At 36.6% G+C, this 19455-nt stretch overlaps 2 protein-coding genes across 5 annotated transcripts in view; one reads left to right on the top strand and one right to left on the bottom strand.

The window, feature by feature from the left end:
- Positions 1-1508: 1508 nt before the first annotated feature.
- Positions 1509-13271, bottom strand: mettl8 (methyltransferase 8, methylcytidine). 3 transcript variants are annotated; one of them, XM_062069888.1, is made up of 10 exons: positions 13120-13268; positions 10765-10876; positions 10558-10649; positions 10230-10480; positions 10097-10146; positions 9954-10014; positions 2789-2928; positions 2536-2642; positions 2386-2451; positions 1509-2272 (listed from the first exon to the last, which is right to left on the bottom strand). In XM_062069888.1, the coding sequence occupies exons 2-10, from the start codon at positions 10767-10769 to the stop codon at positions 2118-2120; spliced, it is 927 nt and encodes a 308-aa protein (XP_061925872.1). In that variant the 5' UTR covers positions 10770-10876; positions 13120-13268; the 3' UTR covers positions 1509-2117. The 3 variants fall into 3 exon arrangements, with proteins under 3 accessions (XP_061925872.1, XP_061925871.1, XP_061925873.1); XM_062069887.1 differs by having other exon boundaries at positions 1512-2272; positions 10765-10909; positions 13120-13266; XM_062069889.1 differs by lacking the exons at positions 1509-2272; positions 2386-2451 and having other exon boundaries at positions 2584-2697; positions 10765-10909; positions 13120-13271.
- The window catches only part of dcaf17 (ddb1 and cul4 associated factor 17), a 39517-nt gene continuing 32880 nt past the window's right edge, over positions 12819-19455 (top strand). For both annotated transcript variants that reach the window (XM_062069886.1, XM_062069884.1), the window contains exons 1-3: positions 12819-12926; positions 16146-16306; positions 16391-16494. In XM_062069886.1, the coding sequence (XP_061925870.1) occupies positions 16181-16306; positions 16391-16494 (230 nt within the window). In that variant the 5' untranslated portion in view covers positions 12819-12926; positions 16146-16180. The remainder of the gene's footprint in view (positions 12927-16145; positions 16307-16390; positions 16495-19455) is intronic.

The following is a 19455-nucleotide window of genomic DNA, read 5'->3' on the forward strand; positions in this document are numbered from 1 at the left end:
AGGCGCGCACAAGGCGGAGAACAAACTTGGCTATGAACAAAACTAACACTTAGACAGAAACTATGGACATGAAAAACTACACTTACTGTGACGTGAAAAAACAAACACTTACGTGGCAAGAAACAAGACTATATGGCATGAGCAGAGTGAAAAGAAGTAGACACAGCTACAACGACAAGTATAAATGACAGGTAGTAGCGACAGTAATCCAGCCTTGACTGGAGGACAAAGCAGATCTAAATAGCAGCTGGCTGATTGACACCAGGTGTGGCCTGGTGCCAATCAGTCACAGCTGAGGGGAAAAAACACTCAGGGATACAAGCAGGAAATAAAGACAAAATAAGAGCGCTAACAGGAAATAAAGACAGACAAAGAGGAAAAACTAAAACATGACCAAACTGTCAGGGAAAAGCCGGACAAATACAGTCTATTATACAGCATTATTCACATGTGAATAGTATAAATACTGTCTATTATACAGCATTATTCACATGTGAATAAAATATATACAGTCTATTATACAGAATTATTCACATGTGAATAGTATAAATACAGTCTATTATACAGCATTATTCACATGTGAATAGTATAAATACTGTCTATTATACAGCATTATTCACATGTCCATCCATCCATTTTCTAACGCTTATTCCCTTCGGGGTCGCGGGGGGCGCTGGAGCCTATCTCAGCTACAACCGGGCGGAAGGCGGTGTACACCCTAGAAAAGTCGCCACCTCATCGCAGGGCCAACACAGATAGACAGACAACATTCACACTCACATTCACACACTAGGGCCAATTTAGTGTTGCCAATCAACCTATCCCCAGGTGCATGTCTTTGGAGGTGGGAGGAAGCCGGAGTACCCGGAGGGAACCCACGCAGTCACGGGGAGGACATGCAAACTCCACACAGAAAGATCCCGAGGCCGGGATTGAACTCACGACTACTCAGGACCTTCGTTTTGTGAGGCAGACGCACTAACCCCTCTTCCACCGTGCTGCCCTTTTATACTATTCACATGTGAATAGTATAAATACTGTCTATTATACAGCATTATTCACATGTGAATAATATATATAGTCTATTATACAGCATTATTCACATGTGAATAGTATAAATACTGCCTATTATACAGCATTATTCACATGTGAATAATATATATAGTCTATTATACAGCATTATTCACATGTGAATAGTATAAATACAGTCTATTATACAGCATTATTCACATGTGAATAGTATAAATACTGTCTATTATACAGCATTATTCACATGTGAATAGTATAAATACTGTCTTTTATACAACATTATTCACATGTGAATAATATAAATACAGTCTATTATACAGCATTATTCACATGTGAATAATATAAATACAGTCTATTATACAGCGTTATTCACAAGTGAATAATATAAATACAGTCTATTATATATTCAAGTACAGTCAAGTACATATTAAAGGTGTAATAACAACCCTTTCCCCACTGCCATAACCTGACATGCAGCCCCATATCATGAATGACTGGAAATTTGCATGTTTTTTTCAGGCAGTCGTCTTCATAAATCTCATTGGAACTGTACCAAACAAAAGTTCCAGCATCATCACTCTGCCCATTGCATATTCGTGATTTATTACTGGACATGACTTTCATCCAGTCATGATGGTACACGATTGCTTTACGTGGCCTACCACTTGGCTGAGTTGCTGTTGTTCCCAAACTCTTCACTTTTCTTATAATAAATTTGACTTTGGAATATTTAGGAGCGAGGAAACTTCACGACTGGATTTGTTGCACAGGTGGCATCCTATGACAGTTCCACGCTGGAAATTACTGAGAGCGGCCCATTCTTTCACAAATGTTTGTAGAAACAGTCTCCATGCCTAAGTGTTTGATTTTATACCTGATTCTCATCATTTGGATGGGTGGACAAATACTTTTGGCAGTATAGTGTAGTTTTGTTTACTACATTATCCGTGACTGTACAATAAAATGCACTTTTTATTGCACTCATGAAATAATCACCACATAGCTGCGTGTGCTATGTATTTAATGTACATATGCTGTTTTGGACAATAAGTAGATATAAAAATAGAAAAAAAAGGGAAAGAGGGGTCTTAACAAGGTGAAAGTGGATATGGTTTCCTAAACTTGCTCTGCATCCATACTCGGTGCATTGACACTTTCTTCCCTCTGTTAACTTGAAGTCGTCGATCTTCCACATTCTGGACTTCCTCCAGTCCGGCTTTGGTAAATAAATCGTGAATTTCTTCTGTGGAGATAAAACAGAGTCAGCCAAGAGAGCTCTAGTCTTTCATGATTCATATTTTTAGCACACTATATGTTTTGTAGGAAGTGCACACTATTGCATTGCAGATAGTATACCTTTGGTGAAAAAGTAAACACAGGTTCCATCGCCTCGTGTGTAGAAATTCTCTGACAGGCACTGACCTGGTTGCAAAAGATGAATGACTGCTAATACAAATGTGAGTAAAATAACTACACAGAACATTAGCAAAAGTGGGTAAAACTCACCTTTCTTAAACCTGAGCTGTGTCAGGTCAAATCTCCCATAATCCCGGAAGAGAAAATACCCTCCACATTTTAAGTAGGAGGATAGTCTGTTTACGACTCCTTGCATCCTATAGATGAAATCTCATTTACTGCATTGTTACTGTACCTGCCGTAAAAAATGTCCTTTGTGTGTTGATTACAATTACAGAAAAACAAAGCGTTGGTGAAAGTGCCAAAAGGCAGCACATGTGTTTTTGCTGTCTCTTTCACTCACCTCTCTGGATGAACAGAGGAGAGGACAAAAACTGCTAAAATGACATCCAGGCTCTGTGGAGGAAAGGGAAGAGAAGCCTCCTCCTCGCAAATATCATGTACAAACGCGTGGCACACAGAATCGTCATAGTCCGGATGGCCCTGTGAGAAGAGGGCAAAGTCAGTGGTATCCAAAATGAAACACAGATGTCTTCCTTGTGGTCCCTGGGAATAATTTACACTACAATATTACAGGAAGGACCAAATGTTGAAAAAAACTCATATACAGCGACCTATAGACTTAGATTTAGACAAAGTTTATTGATCCACAAGGGAAATTGTTCCTCTTCGCTCCTTCATCTATGTGCCGGCACGGCATCCCCGGCGCTTTTTCCGTAATTCCACGGGAATGTCCGGCCGCGATCCCCATAGCGCTGGCAAGGAGAGCGCAAACAGCTCCTCGCGTGTGTAAACAAAGGGCCAGCTGCTCAACTGATCAAAGCCAAACACAAAACCGCCCGAAAAGGAAAAGAAAAGTAACGAAAACACACAAAAGCGCCCAAGGACCATAAGTGATTAAAAAAAAGAAAGAAAAGTTGAGAAGAATACCAAAAATAAAGTAAAATGAAGGATATCAAAGGAGCTACTGTGATGTGCTGCCACTCTTTCAGGCGCATCAAAGACAAAATGAAAAATAAACATAAAATATAAAAAAAGAAAAAAAGAAAATACATATATATATATATATATATATATATATATATATATATATATATATATATATATATATATATATATATATATATATATATATATATATATATATATATATATATATATTTTCTCTTTTTTTTAATATATATAAATATATATATATATATATATATATATATGTGTGTATATGTGTGTGTATATCAGTGGCGTGCGGTGAGGTTAATGTCTGGTGAGGCACGACTGCATCATCACAGTCAGATTTACAAACATATGAACCTCCAGTGCAGGTGTACCTAATGTTGTGTCCCTGCGGTCGTTCGCGGCTCCTGCAGCACGAGCATTGTTGTTTTTGCACTTTTTGGCTTCTTGTTAAGTGACTTTTTTTGGGTGGATTCGGTCTTGATACGTGGAGGGTTTGGGTGTGGGCTTTGGTTGGTGTGGCGCTCCCGTCGGGCGGTGCACTCTGCGGCGTTAGTGTTAACCGGCACCAGGAGGCGGGGTTATGAGACGAGCCTCACACAGTGTGTCTTGGCAGCAGATTTATGATCGCTCAGCACTAAAAATACGTTACACACATACAGTTGTTGACAAAATACACTGTACATTATATACATCAGCTAACTAAACTATGGAAATGTATAATATAATTCATATAGCAATACGGTGTCACTGCACAGCAGGCCAGCAGTTAGCCGAGTCATTGCTCAATCCATGGTGAGGCACAAGTGCCTCAACTGGCTGCTGATCACGCACCGTCTCCTCAGTATTTGAATGGCAAATGTGAAAATAAAAATAATCTAAAACTGGTGAAGTTAAATGGAAAATAACTTTAGTATAATCACTGGATACATATAACAATTTAATACATTTTTTTTTCTTTTTACTTTTTTTTTTCTTTCCATGATGGCAGGTGAGGCCCCGCCTCCCCTGCTTCTAGTGACTGCACGCCACTGGTGTGTATATATACATATATATATATATATATATATATATATATATATATATATATATATATATATATATATATATATATATATATATATATATATATATATATATATATATATATATATATATATATACTTCCTGACAGACCGAAGACAGCACGTACGGCTGGGGAAGATTGTCTCGGACAGTCGAACCACGAACACTGGTACTCCTCAGGGCTGTGTACTCTCCCCCTGGCTCTTCTCCCTGTAAACAAACTGCTGCACCTCCAGTCACCAATCCGTAAAACTGCTCAAGTTTGTGGATGACACCACCCTCATCGGGATCATCTCGAATGGCGATGAGTCCGCCTACAGGAGAGAGGTGGACCGGCTGACGTCCTGGTGCAGCCTCAACAACCTGGAGCTGAACGCCCAGAAAACAGTGGAGATGATCATGGACTTCAGGAAAGTCACAGCCACACCACCCCCCCTCACCGTGATTGACTCTCCCACCCCCGTCCCCATTGTGGACTCCTTCCGTTTCTTGGGCACCACCATCACCCAGGACCTCAAGTGGGAGCTGACCATCAGCTCACTCATCAAGAAGGCCCAGCAGAGGATGTACTTCCTGCGGCAGCTGAGGAAACTTAAGGTGCCGACCGAGATGCTGGTGCAGTTTTACTCAGCCAACATAGAGTCCATCCTGACCTCCTCCATCACAGTGTGGTTCCCCGGCGCCACAGTCCAGGATAAGAATAGACTGCAGCGCATCGTACGTGCTGCTGAGAAGGTGATTGGCTGCAAGCTCCCATCCCTCCAGGACTTGTTCTCCTCCAGGACCAGGAGGCGTGTGGGTCGGATCACAGCTGACTCTTCTCACCCTGGACACACACTATTCTCCCCTCTCCCCTCAGGCAGGAGACTGCGCTCCATCCAGACCCACACCTCCCGCCACCTGAACAGTTTTTTCCCCTCGGCCATCAGGCAAATGAACAATAACTCCTAACAGCAGCTCCTTGAATTCCTTGAATCCCTTCTAAGTCTATCTGATAGCTCAGTCACAGCTCTTTTTATTACCAAATATGTGTTGTATGTGTTTTATGTCGCACGTTTGCACCAAGAAAAATTCCTAGTTTGTGAACCCGTTCTCAAACAATGGCAATAAAACTATTCTGATTCTGATATATATATATATATATATATATATATATATATATATATATATATATATATATATATATATATATATATATATATATATATATATATATATATATATATATATCTCTGGTATACATATATATATATATATATATATATATATATATATATATATATATATATATATATATATATATATATATATATATATATATATATATGTATATATATATGTATATATATATATATATATCTCTGGTATACATATATATATATATATATATATATATATATATATATATATGTATATATATATATATATATATATATATATATATATATATATATATATATGTGTGTATATGTGTGTGTATATATATATATATATATATATATATATATATATATATATATATATATATATATATATATATATATATATATATATATACACATATATGTGTTGTCTGTCAAGCACACAGGGGCCCCAAGCAAAGTCGGCCCCTTGAATTCTTTCTTTTCTATCGACTGGTAAATACAGTATGGAAATTATAAAATACACTACCGTTCAAAAGTTTGAGGTCACATTGAAATGTCCTTATTTTTGAAGGAAAAGCACTGTACTTTTCAATGAAGGTAACTTTAAACTAGTCTTAACTTTAAAGAAATACACTCTATACATTGCTAATGTGGTAAATGACTATTCTAGCTGCAAATGTCTGATTTTTGGTGCAATATCTACATAGGTATATAGAGGCCCATTTCCAGCAACTATCACTCCAGTGTTCTAATGGTACAATGTGTTTGCTCATTGGCTCAGAAGGCTAATTGATGATTAGAAAACCCTTGTGCAATCATGTTCACAAATCTGAAAACAGTTTAGCTCGTTACAGAAGCTACAAAACTGACCTTCCTTTGAGCAGATTGAGTTTCTGGAGCATCACATTTGTGAGGTCAATTAAACACTCAAAATGGCCAGAAAAAGAGAACTTTCATCTGAAACTCGACAGTCTATTCTTGTTCTTAGAAATGAAGGCTATTCCACAAAATTGTTTGGGTGACCCCAAACTTTTGAACGGTAGTGTATATGTAAAACTTTTCATATAAAAAATCAAAAGACCGTGAAAGCTCAATAATTAGGTTGCTTAAAATGAATTTTAAATATCTAAACTACCTACACCTCCTTGTCAAAATTACGAAATGGTTTGTTCCACCTGGATCGCCGCAAAACTAACTTGGAACACCTTGGAACAGAAAGGTGAAATAATGGAAAATTATAAAATATAGTAACAATTACTTTCATCCCATTGATTTTTTGAACATTAATGTTCCAGGCAATGTAATTTTCAGTGGATGTATAGAATAGGCAAATATAAGCCTTGGCTTTAGCCTATTCCTTTTTCGGTCATTCTTTTTCTTTTCTTTTTGTGTGTAAATGTGTATGACTGTTAATATGTATAATCTGTACTGTTAAACTGATCACACAAAATGGTTGATTATATGACCGAAATAAACTCATTTCATTCATTCATAATGACTCACAGTCATAACATCATCAAAGCTCACACTTAGGTTTCACACACATGGCACCAACATATTGAAACAACGATGAGGTGTTAGAAGAAAGATACAAATATAATAAATGTATTTGTGGTAGGAGAAAGTTATGTACAAGTTTCACTTTTGCATCCACTTGCTCACAACTTTGGTGCATTCAAGGACCCTCGATTAAAGTTAGAAACATAAGCGTTGACAGGTGGAGATTTAACTCCCAGGAGATGCACTAATAATACAAACCCTGTTTCCATATGAGTTGGGAAATTGTGTAAGATGTAAATATAAACGGAATACAATGATTTGCAAATCCTTTTCAACCCATATTCAGTTGAATGCACTACAAAGACAAGATATTTGATGTTCAAACTCATAAACTTTATTTTTTTTTTGCAAATAATAATTAACTTAGAATTTCATGGCTGCAACACGTGCCAAAGTAGTTGGGAAAGGGCATGTTCACCACTGTGTTACATGGCCTTTCCTTTTAACAACACTCAGTAAACGTTTGGGAACTGAGGAGACACATTTTTTAAGCTTCTCAGGTGGAATTCTTTCCCATTCTTGCTTGATGTACAGCTTAAGTTGTTCAACAGTCCGGGGGTCTCCGTTGTGGTATTTTAGGCTTCATAATGCGCCACACATTTACAATGGGAGACAGGTCTGGACTACAGGCAAGCCAGTCTAGTACCCACACTCTTTTACTATGAAGCCACGTTGATGTAACACGTGGCTTGGCATTGTCTTGCTGAAATAAGCAGGGGTGTCCATGGTAACGTTGCTTGGATGGCAACATATGTTGCTCCAAAACCAGTATGTACCTTTCAAAATTAATGGCGCCTTCACAGATGTGTAAGTTACCCATGTCTTGGGCACTAATACACCTCCATACCATCACAGATGCTGGCTTTTCAACTTTGCGCCTATAACAATCCGGATGGTTCTTTTCCTCTTTGGTCCGGAGGACACGACGTCCACAGTTTCCAAAAACAATTTGAAATGTGGACTCGTCAGACCACAAAACACTTTTCCACTTTGTATCAGTCCATCTTAGATGAGCTCAGGCCCAGCAAAGCCGACGGCGTTTCTGGGTGTTGTTGATAAACGGTTTTCGCCTTGCATAGGTGAGTTTTAACTTGCACTTACAGATGTAGCGACCAACTGTAGTTACTGACAGTGGGTTTCTGAAGTGTTCCTGAGCCCATGTGGTGATATCCTTTACACACTGATGTCGCTTGTTGATGCAGTACAGCCTGAGGGATCGAAGGTCACGGGCTTAGCTGCTTACGTGCAGTGATTTCTCCAGATTCTCTGAACCCTTTGATGATATTACGGACCGTAGATGGTGAAATCCCTAAATTACTTGCAATAGCTGGTTGAGAAAGGTTTTTCTTAAACTGTTCAACAATTTGCTCACGCATTAGTTGACAAAGTGGTGACCCTCGCCCCATCCTTGTTTGTGAATGACTGAGCATTTCATGGAATCTACTTTTATACCCAATCATGGCACCCACCTGTTCCCAATTTGCCTGTTCACCTGTGGGAGGTTCCAAATAAGTGTTTGATGAGCATTCCTCAACTTTATCAGTATTTATTGCCACCTTTCCCAACTTCTTTGTCACGTGTTGCTGGCATCAAATTCTAAAGTTAATGATTATTTGCCAAAAAAAAAAAAAGTTTATCAGTTTGAACATCAAATATGTTGTCTTTGTAGCATATTCAACTGAATATGGGTTGAAAATGATTTGCAAATCATTGTATTCCATTTATATTTACATCTAACACAATTTCCCAACTAATATGGAAACGGGGTTTGTATTATCATCATCTTAATAATCTATTATTATGATTCGTATTATCCACTGATGATACTCCTGTTTATCAACTAATCTGTACTTTACACTCTGAAGTAAAGGAACACTTGACATATTCATAATTATATTCAAATAAATAATAACAGGTTATATGATTACATAAATTCATATTCAGGACTCTTTATATTGAATTTGTTGGCACTTTTTTGTAAAAAACAACAACCCCCAAACAAACAAAAACAAAACCTTTAAAAAAATAAAAAATAAAATATTATTTTGGTAGATTTGTTCTTTATAAAGTCAACAATCTAATACGTTCTTACGTGTTTTTTTTAAAAAGTTGCTTTCAACTAAATTCATGCCATAATTAGTTTTTTAATGTATGTAAACATACTGTACCAAGTGTGTGTATGGGTCGGCTATGTTGAATTTAGGGTGGGATTGGGTGGGGGGAAACATTAGGAGTCTTGTGTATGGGGACCCAAAATTTGGTACTGCCCCATGCAAGCACATTTAATGAGCAAAGACTAACTGGGCCCTAGTTTTCATATATTTCTCAGTTATCGTGTGTCCAAAGAATCCCACGTGTAGGTGACTCAGTTTCTGTGCATTTTAGTATTGACTGTGACTGCAAACAAATCCACTGTGGGGTCAAAGGAAGTTGGGAGTACCAGCACTTTGATTAAAAAAAACTTGAGAAACAATCTTGAATTCGAGGAAGAACATGACTTTTCAGTAAAGGTAAAATAAATGTTAAATGTTCATTCGTCATCTATATGTATTTCCGCATGTACAGTATAACTATCATTATTTTCAATATAATGTGTGTTGTGTTAATATTTTTGAGTGTATAGAACAGATTCATTGGGTTTACATTATTCCTTGTTGGAAACATTGCTGTGGGTTTGGTCTGACCTTTTGGTATGGATTATAGATAAAAACCAAGGTCCCACTGACTGTATATTGCAATTTTTACTCCATTGAGTAAATGCAACATCAAATGTTGACTTCTTACCTTCAGCAGTTGAATAGCACACGGCGAGAAGTCACAACAGTACAAAAATGCACCTTTTTCTCTGTAAACAAGACAAACAAAAACACAACTGTTGTGTGGAAAGGGAGAAAGAAACAATGGCGTTATCCCAACTGACAACTTACTTGATGTTACGAATGACGGGAAATACACTGTTGCCAACCCCGCAGCCAACCTGCAAAATTCATCATTTTAAAAACTGCCAAATTTTTTTCAATTCATTTTTTTAACTGCCAAAATGTAAATAAAATGCAGAACCTCCAATAGCCTAAAAGGCGCATGTTGTCCTGGGTAGGAAAGGTGCACTGCTGCTTGGTTTGTTGCCAGTGCTGCATCTTGAGGGAGGTTAGGTGTGGAGCTGTCATGGCAGTTTCCGGTTTGGCTTTTTAAATCAGTTGGAAGCAGTTCTGGGAATTCCAAAAGCAGCCATTTGCGATTTTTAAAGAATTTATGCTGATGCAGCACATAAAATGTATCCCAGTAGTGACAAGCCTCCGTGTCAAATGTTCCTGTGTCAAATAGATTTGGATATATTGTCAATTTCACACATGTACTTGCCATGTAATGACTTGTGTTAAATTAGCACCTTGTTCCCATGAAGGAATTTGCACACTGGAATTTTCCTTAGCTTTCAGCTGTGCATTTTTCACCTCCTCCTCTGTCCACTGCACATGATCCCTATACATTAAGAGTATTCATTTAAATAATAAACAGAGGGATTGACAGTTGGACTTCTGTAGCACTTCATCAATAAAATACATTTACTGATAGTTTTTAAGGATGTTGTACTGACCACATATTGTGCTTAAAGATGTCATCGGGGTTGGTAAGAATCCGTGAACCAAGTGGCGCACAGGGTCTTCCTTCTGTGCACTTCAATCTTGTGGAAACTTTAGCCACCGTGGCTAAACAGAGGTGACGCAATTTATGCATTTATTCTGTAAAAACACAAGATAATCCCCAAGATATTATTGAAACACTGTCTCCCACTGCTAACACTTAAGTATTGCTATTGATTGAATATTCATTTGTGCAAGTGTATCCAATATTCAGTTCCGTTTATTTGGAACATACATACGATACAATGTAATGCATCACACAATTCCAGTTGTATCATTACAGCACGTCCGAAAAGGAGTAGGAATAAGCAGAGCTTATTTAATCCTACCCCTTTTCATACCATAGCAATTTTATCCCATTTCCTTGTTCTCTGTAACAGAACAGTGAACAAATAAATAAACAATATACCATGGTAAGCATACAAGTATTAAATACATAAATAATCTTTGTCTCAATAAAAAAGGGAAAAAAAGGGTTCAAGATGTTCTTCATAATTCTTGTTCTGTGTACTTTGTGAACATTTGTAGTTTGAACAGTCTCTTGGTTAATCCGTTCCATAATTTAATTCCACATACTGATATGCTAAAGGTTTTAAGTGTTGTACGAGCATACGAATGTTTTAAATTAGATTTTCCCCTAAGGCTATATTCCTCCTCTTTTGTTGAGAAGAATTGTTGTACATTCTTGGCTAGCAGGTTATAGTTTGTTTTGTACATAATTTTAGCTGTTTGCAAATGCACCACATCGTTTGCAAATGCAACACATCGTTGAATTTCAATAATTGTGATTTAAATACATAAAGGGTTTGTAGGTTCTCTATATCCAACATTATGTATTATTAATAATTCATCTTTTTTGTAACACTGTTAGTGAATGAAGCACACATTTATAATTTTTTCCCCATATTTTTCCACACTTAATCAATGTTTACTTATATAGCCCTAAATTTACTAGTGTCTCAAAGGGCTGCACAAGCCACAACGACACAATAACTCAGACATGGTAACACTAGTGAGCAGTAGAGCACTAGTGTCTTTATATTGTAAACATAAATAATTCAAAGTAGGGGTGTGGGAAAAAATCGATTCGAATTCGAATCGCGATTCTCACGTTGTGCGATTCAGAATCTATTCTCATTTTTAAAAAATCTTGTTTTTTTTATTTTATTTATATAAATTTTTATTTTTTTTATTTTTTATTAATCAATCCAACAAAACAATACACAGCAATACCATAACAATGCAATCCAATTCCAAAACCAAACCCGACCCAGCAACACTCAGAACTGCAATAAACAGAGCAATTGAGAGGAGACACAAACACGACACAGAACAATCCAAAAGTAGTGAAACAAAAATGAATATTATCAACAACAGTATCAATATTAGTTACAATTTCAACAAAGCAGTGATTAAAAATCCCTCATTGACATTATCATTAGACATTTATAAAAATAAAAAAATAAAAAGAACAATAGTGTCACAGTGGCTTACACTTGCATCGCATCTCATAAGCTTGACAACACACTGTGTCCAATATTTTCACAAAGATAAAATAAGTCATATTTCTGGTTCATTTAATAGTTAAAACAAATTTACATTATTGCAGTCAGTTAATAAAACATTGTCCTTTGCAATTATAAAAGCTTTTTACAAAAATCTACTACTCTGCTTGCATGTCAGCAGACTGGGGTAGATCCTGCTGAAATCCTATGTATTGAATGAATAGAGAATCCTTTTCAATCGGGAAAAAAACGTTTTTGAATCGAGAATTGTGTTGAATTGAAAAAAAATCGATTTTGAATCGAATCGTGACCGCAAGAATCGATATTGAATCGAATCGTGGGACACCCAAAGATTCACAGCCCTAATTCAAAGGCTTAGCTGCTAAATAAAGTCAATTGTAACAATATACATCAGTGAAGCTTCCAATTAAGTAATAGTTATAGTTAATATTTGTATTGTTTATCCTGTGAATGCAGTTACACTTTTGCACCAGTAGGTGGAAGTCATGAGAGGGTGGTAGGCCGCTGCTGTAAACATTGAAATGAAGAAGACTAACTTCTACAAGAGGACCCAGAAGGTACTAGAAAGGAAACCATCCAACGCTGTCACGGTAAATAAAACATAGAAAATGATATTCCACCAAGTGTACCCATAAACTAGATGTTATTGTGTTTCATCACCGTTGGATGTGTAACTTGCTAAACCGGTGCAAGTAAATACCATAGATTTAAACGAACTCAACCCGTCTAAAAACCTCTGTCTTCAGCTAGTTAGCATGGTGAATGTTATGTATATGTACTCACCTCATACAATTGTAGTCTCGGGAACACGAATCTTTAAAAAAAACATATGTTTAAGTCACAATAATGTGAAATAAAAACCACGATCACACAGTTGTGCTGTATTGTCACGGTCACCGAGAGAGTTCTTGTTTGCGCATGCGTACACGGTCTCTTGTTGATGGAAATGGTCGACAGTTTTGGACGTAATGCAACAGTGCGACTGATCTATTCCTCTATTCCTCACTCCCCGTCTAACTTTGGATTTGGAAAAATACATGTCATTATATAAAAAAAGAAGATATGGTTAAAGATGTCGAAGAGGCTGGTTTAAATATGATTGACTGTAAAGTAATGAATGGAGTCTTAAAGCTACAATGGTTAAAAATGGTGTTGCGAACTGGTGTTCACTATGGTATATGAATGAAATGAAATTAATGAATGAAATAAGTTTATTTCGGTCATGTAATCAACCATCAACCATTTTGTGTGACCAGTTTAACAGTACAGATTATACATAACAATCATACACATTTACTTACACACAAAAAGAAAAGAAAAATAATGACCAAAAAAGGAATAGGCTGAAGCCAAAGCTTATATTTGCCTATCCAATACCTTCACTGAAAATTAGATTGCCTGGAACATCGTTAAAAAAAAAAAAATCAATAGGATGAAAGTATTAGTTACTATATTTTATAATTTTCAATTATTTCACCTTTCAATGTTTTCTTAAACCTTAACAAAGAACTACATGTCTTCAGCTCATCACTGAGCTTGTTCCACCATTTAACTCCTAAAACTGAAATACATTTTTATATCATTCCAAATGTCATATTCCAGAGAAACCTTCATATTGAATATGTTCATTTCTGTGATGAAAAATGCTCCAACATATATATGAGGGCAGTTTTAGTGAAATAATATTTTTTTGAGCCAAGGAAAATAAGGACAATATATATTACATACCCAATTCTTCCCAAATTTAAAGAAATACAATTTAAAATTATTAATGGAATATACCATGAATTGATTAACGTGGACCCCGACTTAAACACGTTGAAAAACTTATTCGGGTGTTACCATTTAGTGGTCAATTGTACAGAATATGTACTGTACTGTGCAATCTACTAATAAAAGTTTCAATCAATCAATCAAAATACCCTTCAAAGGGTTTTTTTAAACTTAAATTTAACATGGAGGTTGATGGCTGTTATATCTGTGGAGCTGTAGAGCAGTGTTTTTCAACCTTTTTTGAGCCAAGGCACATTTTTGTCATTAAAAAAATACAGAGGCACACCACCAGCAGAAAAGGTTAAAAAAATGAAACTCTACCAGGTTGTCGTGCCTTATCTTGAGTTTGTTGTTGTTTCCTGTGTGTAGTGCTTTAATTTCGGTCTTGCGCTGTTATTTTGGTGACCCTTCCTGTTTTGTTGGTGTTCTCCTATAGCAGCTCCATGCCTTCCTTTGAGCGCTATTGCCCGCACCTGCTTTGTTTTTTCGCAATCAAGACTATTGAAGTTGTACGTACGCTATCCTTCTTTGTGGGGACATTGTTGATTGTCATGTCATGTACGGGATGTGCTTTGTGGACGCCGTCTTTGCTCCACACGCTGTAAGTTTTTGCTGTCGTCCAGCATTCTGTTTTTGTTGACTTTGTAGCCAGTTCAGTTTTACTTTTGTTTTACATAGTCATCCCTATGCTCCAGTGCCTTTTCCTAGCGGGACTCGCTTTTTGTTGATTTTTGGTTTAAAGCTTTACATACCTTTTTACCTGCACGCTGTGCTCTGCATATTGGGATCACGACAAACCATCTTCGACACATTCCGACTTCTACAAAGCTATGAACTACCTGCTGCCACCTACTGATATGGAGTATTACATGGTTACCCCGCCAAGCTCTACACAGCACAGGCACTAGACAACGGCACATTATTATGATTATTGATTTGCAAAAAATATTTTTTGGACCAATTAGGTGAAGTTGCATAACTTCCCACGGCACACCAGGCAATATTTCACGGCACACTGGTTGAAAACCACTGCTGTAGAGAATGTCAATCATCTGTTTGTGGAATGTGAGAGTGTACATGCGTGTGTGTGATACTGTGCATGTGTTTGTGTGATACTGTGCATGTGTTTGTGTGATACTGTACTTGTGTGTGTGTGATACAGTACGTGTGTGTGTGAGAGTGTACATGTATGTGTGATACTGTACATGTGTGTGTGTAATACTGTGTGTGTGATACTGTACGTGCATGTGTGAGTGTACACGTGTGTGTGTGATACTGTACGTGTGTGAGTGTGTGTGTGTGTGTGAGAGTGTAAATGTGTTTTGGGAGGAGATGAGAGATTGGCTGAGAAACAAGGGTGTGGAGATATCCCCATTCTTTATAGAAGAGATCAAATGTGGTATTTTTATAAAGGACTGTAACGTAGAAATGTTTGTCAACATTATTATGCTCTAGGCAAACATGTTTTCTCCATAAATGTTGATTTATGAAAGTAAGGCCTACATTTTCTAATTGGCTTAATGGTTTACAATTATCAATCAAATCTTGGAGGAGGATTAGAGTACAAAAGCCCTTAAATTGATATTTCTGTTAAAAACATTTAAAGTGAATTAGGTAGCCCTTTTTGTCTTTTTTTTTCTTCATATTTTTTATTATTATTATTTATTAATATTTAATACTCTATCTGTATTTACTTTTGTTTTCTTTCCTTGACATGTTTTGCTGATGTCGTGTTTTGATCAACCTGATTCGTAGATTGTTGGTTATGTTGAAAGAACCTTCACTTTTGTGTGCATTATAAATGTATGTTTGTTGTTTAATAAAAAAACAACAACATTGCCACTAATGCTCTGTGTATGTTGTGTGTCATCGGCAAATGCAAAAATTGTGTCCAATGCATATAAAATGTATTCATGACAGCAAAACAGCTCATATGCTGACCGATAAACAATTTAGGTAAATTACATCTACTTGTGTTTGATGTATTTATTACATAATGCAGCCACAGCGCCATATAATTGTTTGTTTTCTTGCAGACGCTTTTTTGCAAGATGGGAAGAAATGCCACCACATGATGGCGCCATACTGGAAAAAAAGGAACATCAATGCTGCTGAGGCATTGAGCCAGAGGAGCAGAGGTATCAGTGGAAGTCTCACAAGGCTTAATTTGAAAGTCCTGAGGGACATCCTTGTGCAGGTATTGGGAAAACGTGTAATATTAATATGCTAATTAATTGTGGGTGTTCGTTATTAATGTTGATTATCAATCGTCATCATCCAGGAGAACAGGGATTTTTCTAAAGTGTGCAGCAAGACCTCAAAATCCCAAATAATGTACGAAAATGGTAAAATCTACCTTGAAAATTACGTGAGATGCTACAACTGGTGAGTATAAATATGGATTTATATTTAGCGCTGTACATGTATTAGATCAAGGTAAGGGTTCTTAACCTTTTTGAGGTTAATTCACTCTTAATTTAATTATATCTAAGTACTCACTAGGGGTGTAACAATTCATAGATGTATTGTTAGATGGATTTACATTTCTAAATTTCAAGTATATTGATCTTGGCATGTTTGCCTCCTGGATGAAAGGCATCGATTCAAGATCGTTTTAAGGGAATCAATAGGTTTTATCGATACTGAAAAAAGGGAAACGTTTTGATTTCAGAACGGCAGACTTTATATGAAGTTTAACACTTTTAAAAATAAGTCTATTTCGCTCGTCTGTGACGTCCTCAAAACAAAAATGGCGGAAACCTATGATGGCTGAGAAAGGTCATAATAAATGCAAACGCCACAAGACAATGTCATTAATTACAATACAACAACTTTCAGCTACAGCACGATTGCAAAAGTCACAACAAATACAAATGACAAAACAAAATAATTTAAATCTGTTACACAACTTTTTTGGGAATTTTGCCTATCATTCACAATCATTATGTTAAAGTTAAAGTACCAATGATTGTCAGACACTCACTAGGTATGGTGAAATTTGTCCTCTGCGTTTGACCCATCCCCTTGTTCACCACCTGGGAGGTGAGGGGAGCAGTGGGCAGCAGCGGTGGCCGCGCCTGGGAATCATTTTTGGTGATTTAATCCCCAATTCCAACCCTTGATGCTGAGTGTCAAGCAGGGAGGTAATGGGTCCCATTTTTATAGTCTTTGGTATGACTCGGCCGGGGTTTGAACTCACGACCTACCGATCTCAGGGCGGACACTCTAACCACTAGGCCACTGAATTTGGTAGACAAGACAAGAACACATATGTTTTTCTTTTTTTTATGCATTCTAAATATTAAATAAATGTGATCAAGTCTGCTTACAATGGAGCCAATGTTAGTCGCTCTATTCTGCCTATAAAACCCCTTAAAAACATCCTAACACTTCCTTTAAGATTGTATACATACATGCTGTAAGTATATATGTAATGTAGTAATGGGCACATTTATAATACCATTTAAAATTTCTGTATTTTGATAATTTCAAACATACACAGTGCATTAATTTGAAAAAATGCATCACAACGTTCTATATTTTTCCCCCACTACATCACTGATTTCTACTCACTGCAGACTTCATGGGAGCCAACAGACATAATAAAACATCACTTACTGTACAATGTCTACTGTCATTAGGATGCCGACTGATAGAATCTAGTTACAGTATATTCCCGTTTTAGATGAAGAATGACTCCTAATCCTTGAGAAGAAAAGGGGGGTGTAACCAAGCGTCTTTTCGCGTTGTTCTCGACATTTCTGGGTCTAAATTGGCTGTCAAAGTGTACCAACATGTTGGATTACATCGTCATCCTTCTTCTATCCAGGTGAGAGACATGATTTTATGATCTACAAACAATTTTCACGAGCAAAGGAAGCAAGGAAACGGCTTACCGCTCGATGATGTCAACATAGGCACACACGCTAGTGATCACTGTGCCGCTATAAATAGTTTGTCTGCGCTATCGCTTACAATAACGATATCATTAATACTTGGTTAATATTCAAGTCAGAAAATGTAAATGGAGTATTGTTGGCAGTTTTTGCATTGTTTTTTTATTAGGTTTTATGGGCGGAATAGAGGACCTCCCATTGGCTACGCTGTAAGCGGACTTTTATTTACGTTTATTTACCACTTAGAATTCATTAGGAAAAAAACATCCGTCGTCATGTCTTTCATAATGGTTGTGAACGGAAGCCAAAATTCCCAAAATTTTAAGCTACAAAAGACGCGACTGACAAAACAGAAGTGCCAGCGGAGCAAGTTATGGCGATGCACCGACGTCCGGAACACAACAACATGAAGTGTGACACACAACATGCAACTGGCAGCCAAGGAAAAGTTATTTCATGAAAAACTAATGAATACAAGAGATGGTTAAAGGAGGCGATGGAAATTACAAAGTGAGGGGCCAACACCATCAACATGCTTCTGCACACCTGGGACGCTGTTTGACGCCAGGACTGAGAAGTTGAGAACAGATACTGTGTTATTGAAACCCTATTTAGCGGGTACATCTACTGTTAAAATGTTGGTTACTGTACTGTTATTCAAAATTGCCTAAATGTTGAAAATGTGAGCCAGATTTTCCTCTTGTGAAGTCAACCTAAAGTGTTGGTTGCACGTTATTCAAATAAGATGTGAATGCATTGGCCATTAATTGTTGTTTACTTGTTTGTTTGTATCCATAATTAATTTATACCTAATTCCTTTACAATAAATAACAGGAATATAGGATGTTGATGGCGTACAACCTCTAGTACTAATGAAAATGCTAATAATAAATGCATTTTTTAAAATCTTGATTTAAATCAATTACATATAGTAAGATAATAGTAGCGATTAATACCAATATCGATAAGGAATATCAATAAGAGTGTAGCATCGATAAAATCCTAACGATACACATTCCTACTTAGCGATATGCATTTATTAATCAAAACCACATATCAAGTTAACAGTGGTACAACAAGTACATGTAAAATGTACCTACTGGAAATGCTGACTAATTGTTATTAATAACTCTATATACTTCTGTTAGTCTTTTGACACGTTCTTGTTCTCCTGTCAGAATGTACTGTACGTCTCTAACAATTCAACATTTACTTTCACTTAAAGGGTATAGTATTAATAATAACAACACATACAGTAGTACCTTAAATTACAAGCTAATTTGTTCTGTGACAGAGCTCCTAACTCAAAACATTTGTATCTCAAATCAATGTCTACTGTTGAAATTATTTAAAATATATTCAGTTGATGCTTGCTCCTCCAAAACAGCACAATTTTAACGTGTAAAATGCCTTTTAATTCAATTATTATAATATGCTTCTTCTTAACAAT

Source organism: Entelurus aequoreus, linkage group LG14 (assembly GCF_033978785.1).
Source record: "Entelurus aequoreus isolate RoL-2023_Sb linkage group LG14, RoL_Eaeq_v1.1, whole genome shotgun sequence".
Classification (NCBI taxonomy): domain Eukaryota; kingdom Metazoa; phylum Chordata; class Actinopteri; order Syngnathiformes; family Syngnathidae; genus Entelurus; species Entelurus aequoreus.

Excerpts from the sequence above, each read along its gene's own strand:
- mettl8 (XM_062069887.1), bottom strand. The coding sequence starts at position 10,904 with ATGCATAAATTGCGTCACCTCTGTTTAGCCACGGTGGCTAAAGTTTCC. Across the intron at positions 10,015-10,096 it reads CCCGTCATTCGTAACATCAA|AGAAAAAGGTGCATTTTTGT; the intron begins GTAAGTTGTCAG and ends TCTTGTTTACAG. Across the intron at positions 2,643-2,788 it reads TCCTCTGTTCATCCAGAGAG|GATGCAAGGAGTCGTAAACA; the intron begins GTGAGTGAAAGA and ends TTTCATCTATAG.